This window comes from Budorcas taxicolor, chromosome 13 (assembly GCF_023091745.1).
Source record: "Budorcas taxicolor isolate Tak-1 chromosome 13, Takin1.1, whole genome shotgun sequence".
Lineage (NCBI taxonomy): Eukaryota > Metazoa > Chordata > Mammalia > Artiodactyla > Bovidae > Budorcas > Budorcas taxicolor.
This window is the reverse complement of record NC_068922.1, coordinates 74,736,569-74,748,451: the sequence shown is the minus strand read 5'-3', so window position 1 is coordinate 74,748,451 and position 11,883 is coordinate 74,736,569. Positions and strand designations below refer to the sequence as shown.

The following is an 11,883-nucleotide window of genomic DNA, read 5'->3' as shown; positions in this document are numbered from 1 at the left end:
TCTATACCAACATATATAATACTCTGTGTTTATATATGTATCTGTAGGTGATATGTCATGTTGTTTGGGGTTGTGTGTGCATGCTCAGTCACGTCCCACTCTTTGCAACCCCATGGACTGTAGCCCACCAAGCTCCTCTGTCCATGAACTTCTCCAGGCAAGAACACTGGAGTGAGCGGGTTGCCATTTCCTCCTTCAGGGGATCTTCCCAGGGGTTGAACCCACATCTCGTGCATCTCCTGCATTGGAAGGTGGATGCTTTAGCACTGAGCCTCCTGGTTTGGGTTGCTGCTGCTGCTGCTGCTGCTAAGTCACTTCAGTCGTGTCCAACTCTGTGCTTTAAAAAAAAGTTTCTGTGCCCACCATTCTGCAACCTACTTTTCCCCCCATGACAGTGTTTTTAAGATCTGTTGCATAAATATATTACAATTTTATTTAACCAGTCCCCTGGTGATGGACAGTTAAGCAGTTTCCAGTTGCTCACTGTCACAAAAAATACTGCCATGCATATCCATGTATCTGCCTCCTGGGCTCAGAGCAGCCACCGAATGACATCTGTCAGCAATGAACAGCTCGCTGGGGTGGAAGGTCTGATGGATATTATTGTATGTCCTCCCCAAAGTTTTGTTACCATCGTTAAAAGCAGGTTGGGAGATTGAACGGGCTCCAGGGCTGGGGTGAAAGGCGCCCCAAGGTGAACTGTTTCTGGGCTGCAGGGCGGCTGTCGCCCTCCCCCGCAGCAGCAGCCCCGGGTTCGTGTCCATGGGCCCGGCTGCCACGCCCCCGGGCGCCCGCGGCCTCATTCTCGCTCCTGCACGGAAATGCGGCTCTCTTTGCCGTCCTCCTGGGCCACCGGCTGACACCAGCATAAGGTCTCCTGCACCGGAGGAGGCGGGTGGGGGCCGGGAAAATCCTCCGGATCAATCGTCTCCACGGGATCCTGCCTTTCAGCCGTAGGGTGCAGGGCCTGGGGAGACAAGGCTTGGTGTTGCCCCTAGCAACACTTCCGACCGCTTCCCTGGAAGCCATCCCACCCCTCGCCCCTTCTCCCTTTCCCAAATCAAGGGTCAGTGCTGATTCCACGGGTGCGTCCTGCCCCCTGCTGGCCACAGCGAGGGCGTTACGAAGCTTCCGTAAGGGGAGCCCGCGGGTTAAGGAAATGTTCCTCTATCACCCACTCCTAGATCCCACACCAAGGCTCGGAAGATGCTGCTCTCCCAGGAAAGAAGAGTAAATGTCAGACTTTGCCAGTGGTGCTGGGGAAGCTCTGGGGGAAGGTGAGCTTGGGAGAAGAGAAAAGGAGAAAAGGGGAGAAGCCCCAAGCCCAGAGGAGGGGGAGGGGACTGGCCCTGCCTCAATTTTGTTGCCATATAGGCAACAATGAATCAGTCTTCCTTTCCTGTCTTAGACTGTCCCCCTGGGTGACCTACCTTAGCCTGCCGCTTCTTGGTCATGTTCCCTAGAGAGAAAAAAAAAGGATGAGGAGTCGGCAAGGCCAGATAAGGAAACAGGTGACCTGCCAACTGTCCCTCCTGCCCCATCACCTCCCCACCTGGGGACTCACTGATACAGGCAGATACCAACAGGACAGCAAACAGGACTCCCATCGTGATGGGGATCGCCACCAGGGTCCTCATCCGACTCTGGAAACCTGGAGAGAGCAAGACTTCAGCCATGGCTCCCCAACCTTTTGCCCAAAGCTGCTGTGCTTTGCTGGACTCTCAAATCCTTCTGTGTCTAAGCTCATCTATATCAGAAATTTCAAACACATGGCCCCTAGTAGAAGTGTGACCAGCAGATGTCTTTAGTGTGACTGGCATGTGTGTGTGTCTGTGTGTGTGTTTTAATTTATAATATTTGCCAACATTTTAAAATTGGGAGATTGCACATTTAAAATGTAGGTATCTGATTTCTCTTACAAATTTGGAAGATCCAGCCCCAGTGGGCCAGCAGCCCACCTGCCACTCATTGGCCAGAACTGAGTGGTGAAAGTTGCCGCTACCAGCTCGCCACACTTCCCACCCCTCCCTACTTTGTCCGTTATTGGCCCAGCCTCATTTATCTCTGCACCCTTGTCTTTGTTATAGAAGAATGGAGGGGAAGGGAAAGTGTTTCTTGTGCCTAAGTCTCTATTCTATATGGGAAACTGGAAAAAAAGACCAGAGGTGTGGTAAGGACTAAAGTAAGACCAGTAAAGCACTGCCTTAGGACAAAACTGAAGGGGACACCCAAAAGCTCAGTAATCAAGATAAGTCATATTTTTTGGCCACGCCACACAGCATATGGGATCTTAGTTCCCTGGCCAGGGATCAAACCCGTGTCTGCAGCATAGGAAGTGCAGAGTCTTAACCACTGGGCTACCAGGGAAATCCCAAATAAGTCATATTTTAATGTCATGTTTTGAAAAATTATATCAGCAAACTCTGGACCACCGGCCAGCTGCCTGTTTTTAAATAAAGTTTTATTGGAACTGGAGTCGGGATTACAGTGAGGCAAGTAAGGCTGGGTTGTACAAATACAGGGTTGGAGCCTGTCTTTATTTAAACTGTTGCTATTCTATCTGTTATGGAGGCAGTTTGGAATTGTGGCAACCTAGCTCTGCCGCTTATCTGTGGAGCCTGGGCAAGTCACTTCCTCTCTCTTTGGAGGCGCCGCCTCAGTAATTCACAGTAATTTTTGTTTTAAGTATTGCCTCAAATATCTATCTTGATGACAGCATTTTTCTGGTGCCCCCTTAAATATTGTGCCCAAGGCAAGTGCCTCCCTCACCTCACCCCAGTCCCAACCTTGCCAAGAGGAAAGTGAATTTTAAGGAAAAGCAGAGTGCCTTTCTCTTACCCCTGATCTTTTCTCCTCATTAACTGGATCCTGCCTAATCTCTATAGTTATTTGAGTCTGTGATCTGAGCTGTGAGTCACCTCCTCATTCTAAGATCACAACTGAGGGCCCTGGTGGCCTAGAGGTTAGGGTTCCGGGCTTTCACTGCTATGGCCAGGATTCAGTTCTTGGTCAGGGAACTGAGATTCTGCAAGCCATGTGGCGCAGCCAAAAAAAAAAAAAAAAAAACTGAGCCTGAGAGGAACCAGTGTCACACACGCTGGGCCTCCGTGTGCAGGGTGGCAGAAGAGTTCCAAGGGCGCCTCCAAAATGCCTGCGCCCACACCAGGGACTTACACTGCCCTATTAGGGGAGGCGGTGTTTTCCCATCTTACAGATGAAGAAACTGAGGCTGAGAGAGAGGGAGTGACTTGCCCAGGCGCCACAGGTAAGCAGCAGAGCTAGGCTGCCACAGTTCCAAACTGCCTCCTCCTCTTGCTTGAGCCCCCCTCCCTCTTTCCCCACCAGTGCTTCCGGGTGCCCCAGTCTCCCCCTCAGCTCCCTGCCTCCTTAGCCTGCCGCGGGGCCCACTCTCCAGGACTTACCGCAGACAGCGTCTGTCTTATTCGTCCCCACGTGTTGCTCCACCAGGCCTTTTCTCTCGCAGCTGTGTACAGACATGTATGCACATGCAGACACACACACAGAGAAAGAGAAACTAAGTTTCCGCACTCATGAGATTTCCAGCCCCAGAGGGAGACAGCCAGCCCCCAACAGAGCATATGTGATGTGCACCCTCCTGTGCCGCTTGTTACGGGAATGACACAGACTGTTCATACAGAACTCGAGAGTACAGAGGAAAGACAATGGTAAACCGTGAAGGAGTGAGGATAGGGAAGCCTCTGACGAGTGCCACGTGCCTGTGAACTGGGCATGGTTCAGGGTAGAGGAGGCAGAATCCACAGTGACTGGGATGCAAGGACGAGGGGGCATTGCTCAAATTTGGCACCACTGATGTCTGGGGGCCACATAATTTTTCTTCTGTGGTGGGGACTGTCCTGAATACCGTAGGATGTTTAGCAGCGTCCCTGGCCTCTACCCACTAGAGGCCAACAGCATCCTCCTCCCCAGTCGCGAGAACCAAAATATCTCCAGATATTGTCGTGTGTCCCCTGGGGGAGAAAACTGCTCAGTTGAGAATCTCTGGTTTGAGAGTCATCCAGAAAGACTTCCCTGGGGAAGTCAGATCTCAGTGGGCCCTTGAGGAATGTAAAATTTAGAACATCAGTATATTTAGGGCACGCCAGGCGGCTCAGCGGTAAAGAATCCACCTATAATGCAAGAGACTCAGGTTCAGTTCAGTCCCTGGGTGGAGAAGACCCTCTGGAGAAGGAAATGGCAACCCACTCCAGTATTCTTGTCTGGGAAATCCCATGGACGGAGGAGCCTGGTGGGCTACAGGCTGTGGGGCTTCAGAGGAGTCGGACACAACTTAGCGACTGAACAACAATAACACCATATTCTCTTTCAGCAGGACAACATGATACGAAGGATTAGGTGGGTGATGAGCCGGATGGTATAAGGAAACTCTGGAAAACTGGATCTTTAGAACCAGATCACTAATCAGCCATGAAGTTTTCAACTGGATTCAGCTGGTGGGTCGCGTCAGCATCCAACCAGATGACTAAAGCTGCTAGAGGATTTAATGGCCAAAGATCTCCCAGGAGGAGAAATGACAGAAAAAATGGCTTGCCAGGAGATGATGAAGACTTGGACCAAGGTGGTTCCCAGGAGGAATGGAAAGGGATGGACAGAGAAGGACATCACAAAGGACAAAACATCTAACACAGGAAAAAGAGAAGCTTCAAAGAAAGCACATATAAGAGAAGAGTGCTTAAGAGTTTTTGAAACACATTTACATGTCTTTTCCTCTACCCTTGTGAAATGAAGGTCATTCTCATTTTCCAAATGAGGACACCAAGGCTCAGATGAGGGTCCCAGTCCCACGCGGTCATACCCTTTCTAAGCTGAGTGAGTTTGGAACCCAGTGCTTTGGTTCTACCAAACCAAGGTGCCTCCCTTTCCCAGTCAACATTTATCAGTAAAGATTTATTGAGCACCTACTATGCAGCAGATGCTGTTTGGAGCATAAGGGATACATCCATGGAAGGAAAAAAGATCGTCTCTATAGTTCAGGAGTTTGCCACCTACTGGAGACTTGCAGACAGTAAACAAGGCATATACGCGATGCTACTATTTGTGTGAAAGATCCGTTTGCACGTGTATGCCTTTGTTTGTTTGTGCAGAGAATCTCTAGAAGGACACATGTGGTCCAGCGGCTGCAGGATGGCTGAGGGTGACGAGGGGACGTATCACTACTGGCCCTTTTATGCCTTCTGTCCTCATGCCTGTCTTACTCATTTTTTCAAATTAAATGTAAAAAAAAACAACAACAAAAAAAAACTTAATCAGGCGTGTGCTTAAGCGTATTCCAGGCAGAAGAGTTTAATGCAAGAGAACAAACAGTGTGTTGAGGGAATTGCAAGCAACGTGATGTCATGAAGAGATCAAGAGATGGAGTTGGGAGGTCGGAGGCTGTGCAGAGGAGTCAGGGTTTCATCCCAAAGGTGCAGAGAGCCGCAGAGCATTTTAAACAGGGAGTGCTGTGCTCCGAAGAGAACAGTGGAAAGCTTACTTTGGCAAAGGGATGGAGAACCAGCTGAAAGGGAGAAGCTAGAGGCAGGGAGGCCAGTGAGGAGGCTACAGCATCAGCCAGACCACAGTGATGAGGTCCAAACCAAGGTGGTGACAGGGGAGATTAGAGAGAAGAAGGAAGAGTCCCAAAACATTTGGAAGGTTAGACAGACAGGACTCAGTGACTGACTGGGGGAGACGGAGGGGGACCCTGAAACAGGTGCCCAGAGGCATGTTTGCGCCCATCACAGCGGGTGAAGGGAGCAGGCAGGTGCCCATGGCTCACCTCCGAGGAGGTGTACCCTCGGCAGGTAGATATGACAGTCTGGGACCTAGGAGACAAATCTAGACAGATGGTGATGGGGAACGATCAAAGGAGGATAGTAGCCAAAGCCACGGATGTGGAAAAGATGGTCCAGGGGAGGTGGGCAAAGTGAGGGGAGACTAGAGCCTAGAACAGAGGCCTAGAAAACCAGTTCAGGAGGAGGAAGGAGGGGCTGAGAGGGGTACAAGGAAAGGAAGAGAGGTGTCACTGTGCCCCCACAGAGGGAGAATTTCACCAAAGATCAGAGAGCAGCGGTGTCTATTACCACCAAGAGAGAGCAGGCAGGAAATGCCGAAAGTGTCTTTCTGGTCGGCCATGGGGTCCCTCGAGACATTCTAGAGGTGTGTGAGTGTGTGTGGACGTGGGGGTCGGGGACCGAAGGACTGGTGGCCAGAGAGAAGGGAAGCGGGTCCCATGCCCCTCTTCGGGCAGGAAACACAAGGGATGAGTCCTTATACCTTGTCCAAGGGTGACACTTTTCAAAAGCAGATGACACATTGGAGAAGAAGCCAACTGGGCAGGGTTCACAGATGGTATCCAAAACCCCTGTAGCTGAGGGGGAAGAGGAGGCATTAATCATTACAGTGGAGCCCCTGTCTGGCTGTCAGGGGGACCGGTGGGCAGGCAGGACCAGACGAGTATCCTGCTTCAAAGCACTTCTCCCCACAGCACACACCTTCCCTTGCGGCAGGCAGCCCCTAAGGAGGCTTCCCCCACGGCCCTCCCGAGGCTGATGCCCACGGTGGGAGGCAGAAGGCTAAGATTCCATTTTCAACCCACTATTGTGGAGATACGAAGAAAGCAGTGGCACCCCGCTCCAGTACTCTTGCCTGGAAAATCCCATGGGTGGAGGAGCCTGGTGGGCTGCAGTCCATGGGGTCGCAAAGAGTCTGACACAACTAAGCGACTTCACTTTCACTTTTCATTTTCATGCATTGGAGAAGGAAATGGCAACCCACTCCAGTGTTCTTGCCTGGAGAATCCCAGGGACGGTGGAGCCTGGTGGGCTGCCGTCTATGGGGTCGCACAGAGTCGAACACGACTGAAGCAAATTAGCAGCAGCAGCATGGTGGAGATATCCACACAGGCTAGTCTCTCTGCCTCTGGGGCAGAGTGACCGCTGCCCAGCCCCTCTCCTTGGGCCCTTGCCTCCTCTCTCCTGCCTCTAGAGCTGATTCCCAGACAGGCCACTTACCGATCTGCTTGACCCCGAAGCCAGGGAGACACAAGCTGTGGGGCGTGCAACTTTCGCAGGTGTGACTGGTACAGTGTTGGCCTTCATCACATACGCAAGTGGTGTCTGTATTCAAGGTGCCCTCGCTCTGGATCCGGAGCCCTAGGTCTGTGCAGAGATAGGAAGGAAGGATGGGAACCCCTTACCGGCCTTGATCCAGGGGCCCCGGATCTTCATATTTCCTGTTCTTTTCTTTCAGACCCTCTTCCTAGCAGGGACGGCAATCAAATTAGGTAACAACCAAGACAACCCAGACTCTAACCAATCAGAACAGACTCTGGCTATTAAAAAAAAAAAAAAGCCAGGATGGCTGTACTGTCAGGAATGAGCTGGACTGTCAGCCTGACTCCCAAGGGCCCCTTTCCCCACAGCCCACGCACTGGGGTTGCAGTATCTGTGCTCGTGACAGTATTTCTCTCTGTTCCAGGTCGACAGGAATTCGCCTTTACCGCAGGACTGGCATTCTGTTTTGCTGACCTCTGTGCAGTCGTTCAGCAGTTTCTGTCCTGGAAAATATCCGGAAATGAGGGCGCTCCAGGCAACCCAATGAGTCAGACACTTAACTGAAAAGTGGTAAGGCTGGGCTTTAGGGAGGGGGCTTCAAAGAGGGCAGTCCCAGACCCTTCTAGCCTTCATACTCTGGTATAGGACGCAGAAGAGACAGGAACCCTAGTTCTGGGTCGGCAGAAAGGAAGCTCAGAACATCCTGGGGCAGGGACAGGGAATCCCAGGGGTCATTTAAGACACAAGCTTATCATTGACACATGAGATCTGCATGTGCCAGCAGACCAAGACAGGTCCCACGTGGGGCTAGAGGGTCAGCGTCTCACCCGGCGGGCACAAATCACAGCAAAGACTGTTCACTGGGTATTGCTTCTCTCCGCAGGCAGTGGCTAGTTCTGGGTGGACCTAAAAAAAGAATTGGGTGATTTGAAGGGATCTTGAAATCTCAGATGTAGCCTCCTTGGCAGACAGGTGCAAATCGGCCAGGACAGAGGTTAGAACCAAAGTGGAAGTACAAAGCAGAAAAACAGGGCCTGTGTGTTATATGATACATTTGTTTTTAACTAAACTGCCAACTAGTATGATGACAAAGGTACCCAGAGAATCACTCTGATATTTTACAAAGTAATTGCGCTGTTAACTCACAGTATTCATTGCACTAAACAGATCTTCCTTTTGGCTTGAGGGCTGAGTCTTTCCTCTCCCCAGCAACCCAAGAGCACATGAGGACTCCAGCATCTACCCTGGAGTCCTGAAGCTGGCTGACTCCAGCTGGTCCTAGCCCAAATGGGGGCTATATTTAGCATCTGGCCTCTTCCTTCTATTCTTTTGCTCCCCACCCTTTTCCCCTCTCCGAGCCTCGTCATGTTTTCTCCCTTCACCCTCTCATCATCTGATCATCCAACCCCTCCGTCACGAAATACAGGATGGAGCAGCTGGAAGCATAAAATCCAACTCTTTCACTTCACACGTGGTAAGACTGGGTACCAGAAAGGCCGATTCACTTGCCCAACGTCCCACAGCGATAGAATCCGAATGAGAACTCGGGTCTCAATACTCCCTCTCTCCATCAGCGTGGGTCTCCTGCATTATTGTCACTACGTCCAGGTACCACCCATGCTATTCATCAATTCTTGTTCATTTAAATACATTTATTTTCAAGGTAAACCTCATAGCATTGCCATGAGAGCAAAACTAGTATCACTTCTCATAAATAAAAGGCAATCCTAAAAATAAATTCAGCAGAAACAAAACAATGTCATTAAACCATAGCTGATTGCTTTGCTTACTGACAGCCCTCTACCCCAGGCCTGCTCCTGATTTTTGTTTTAAAAGGAGCATTAGAAGGCATTTGAGAGGTATTAACTATATCCTAGCTCCAGCGACTTCCTTCTTGAAAAATGAAAAGGATTTTAAATAGAACCGCAAAGTGAATCTATGTTGTTAATTCTACATCCGCACGGGGTTGCAGAAGAGTTGACATGACTTAGCAACTTCACAACAGTAACCGCATGCTCTCTAAAATCATCTCACACTTTGGGAACAGCCAGTGAAAAGAACAGTTTTAAGGGTCAAACAGCTTAAAGCTCCAGTCTTGACTTTGTAACACTTAACTAATTGTTTTGCCTCTCTTATCCTCAGTTTCTACAACTCTAAAATGGGAGAAATAATGCCTGCCCCACAGATTAGGACTTCCTAGGTGGCCCCAGTGGTTAAGAACCCGCCTCCCAATACAGGAGACAGAAGAGACATGGGTTTGGTCCCTGGGTCAGGAAGACCCTCTGGAGGAGGATATGGCAGCTCACTCCAGTTTTCTTGCCTGGAGAATCCCATGGACAGAACCCTGGCGGGCTACAATCCATGGTGTCACAAGAGTTGACTGAAGCAATTTAGAATGCACGCATGCACAGATTAGGTTGTGAAGACGAGAAAGAATGGATGAATATGGCCTGGTATAGTGTCCAGAACATAGGAGGTGCTCATTAAATGGCACTTTTAATTATCATACATACATAAGTATCTGCTGGGTTGCCCAGCACCCTGGCTACCAGGAACCTATCTAATTGGTGGTTCTCATTCAACTTGGGGTGGGGGGTGGGGGGCACATGAATTACTTACAGAAGTGTATCTTATCCCAAGCAGGGAAGGAAAGAGCACAGGTTACTGCTCCCGCCATCACATCACAACACACCATCCTGTGAACGTTCTCCCCACAAGCCCATGGACCTTCCCCCCACACTCCCAGGGCAGCAAAAGTTCTCTATGCCATTTTCAAACATATGAGACATATAGCCCCTCCTCTGAAAATGCGTCAAATCCCCAGTTCCCACTTCACAGTTTCAACCCTTCTGACGTGGTAGCTCAGGACCAAGGCTTGGAGACTCTCACCATCTGAGAGGCTGGCTCAGAAATCAGGCAGATGTACATTTATTGGCAGGTTCCACCTAGCTAAGTGGATTGAGGCAAGCCATTTTCTCTCTCTGAGCCTCAGTTTGCTCATCTGTATAATGGGGGAGTTGGAAGAAATCAGACCAAGAATGCATGTAAAGTATTTTGCTCAGAGCCTGACACACAGGAAGCTCTCAGTAAATAGCCTCAGATATTGTTGTCACAGCCTAGTCTCCGCCTGGAGCTAAAATTGAGACTTCGCTCTTGAGAAGCCCAGACCACCTTTCACCCTATCCCCGCTGGCTTTTCCTCCACTTCTCCTCCAAGAGCCCCCTTCCTGCCCCCTTTCTCCCTAAGAGCCATTGCTTACAGTGAAAATGAAAGTGCTAGGGCCAGAGTAGCTTCCCCACAGCATCTCTCCCCTTGCTGCTGACCCCCTACTTCATGGGTCATTCCTGCCCTGCCTTCATGCCAGAAAGTACAGCCCTTGAAAGTTAGGGGGAGACCAGAGGGGTGGGGATGACAGTGTCAGGTACTTGGGGGATTCCCAGCCTCCAGAATGAGGAACTACAAAAATACATTTAAACTAGAAGCGAGTCAAGTGTGGAACTCTGAAAATCCCGGAGATATGCTTGGTTGGGCATATCTGAGCCCTTCTGGCACCTGGAGAAACCTCAGCTGGTCTCCTAGCCCTTTCATGGTCCCATGAACTGTTCAGGTCCCCCAAGAGTCCCCTATGTCATCTTAAATTCAGGAGGCAGGGTCACAGCCTTGGGTATTCCTCCTATGCTCGGGGTAGGGGAAGATCACCAGGATTTGGTTCTGGAGTGGGAACGTTAAAAACTCCTTGCCTTCTCAGAGAAGCACCTGGGCCACTGCCCTCATCCCATGCTCCCGCAAGATGTCCTGGAAGAAGGCCACCCCAGCTGGCAAGGAGGTGATAACCACTCACAGAGGCTGGCATCTATCCACAATGGGAAAGAGACAGGAAACTGGCCAAACCCGCCCCTTCCCTTGGCTGGCCTCCCTTCTCACTTCTGAAACCCCTCACCGTCTCTTTCGGGCCAGCCTTCGAGGCAGACCCAGACTCCAGTTCTTTGACCAGATAAAGGCTTAAAGCTGCCGAAACCCCCAACCTCATCTGGGCTGCCTAGGCGTTTCCTGCGGCGACCCCACTAGGCGCCCTCTGTGGGCCAGCTGGGACCCCCACCCCTGCCCGGGAGGAGAGAGAAACAGCCCATCTCATTCAGCCATGACCCTGGTACCCTACCCAGCTTCCACACCCCTACCGCAAAATCAGCTCAGAAGGTCCCCTGCCCCAAGTATCGCTTCTTTTCCCATTCCATACTCTCTAATCTCAAATTCCCGCCTCTGGTCGGAACGGAATTTCAACTTACGGCGGTCAGAAAGAAGCCCCAGCAGAGACACTGCAGTGGCAAACGAACCATGGCGAGGTGAGAAACGGCGGCCGGAGGAGAGCGCGCCGGGACTTAGGCGCTTCCAGTTCCCCTGTCCTGGCCCGGGGGCCCGCCCAGGAAAGAAGCGGGGTCTTCGGGGACCAATCGCAGCCAGCCTCGCTGGCGGAGGGGCGGAGCTCCCGGAGACACACCTCCCTGGGATTTCCCCCAGGACATTCCCGGGGACTCTAATTCCCCAAGGAGTTTAGGGACGCGCTTTGGGGACGGAAGCGGGGAGAAAGGGGGAAAGGGTGGTTCCAAGGAGAGCTCTTCATGGGAACCCCCCATCCCCGCGCCCCCTAGGACTACAAAGGCCGAACAGGAGGGAGGCAGCCGCTTTCTGGGGATGGGGATGAGGAGTTGGGAGAGAGGCGAAGGGAGTGGAGAGAGATCCCTATGGGTGTTAAGACTCCTCCACCCCGCCCCGTTCTTCCCCGCCGCCTCCGGCAATCCCAGCGGAACCG

General features: G+C 51.3%; 1 protein-coding gene across 1 annotated transcript; it reads right to left on the bottom strand.

The window, feature by feature from the left end:
- Window positions 1-799: 799 nt before the first annotated feature.
- On the bottom strand, window positions 800-11,472 carry CD40 (CD40 molecule). The gene is made up of 9 exons (XM_052651180.1): window positions 11,360-11,472; window positions 7,901-7,979; window positions 7,451-7,576; window positions 7,032-7,178; window positions 6,295-6,388; window positions 3,423-3,484; window positions 1,565-1,651; window positions 1,431-1,459; window positions 800-967 (listed from the first exon to the last, which is right to left on the bottom strand). The coding sequence occupies exons 1-9, from the start codon at window positions 11,408-11,410 to the stop codon at window positions 800-802; spliced, it is 843 nt and encodes a 280-aa protein (XP_052507140.1). The 5' UTR covers window positions 11,411-11,472.
- Window positions 11,473-11,883: the final 411 nt, after the last annotated feature.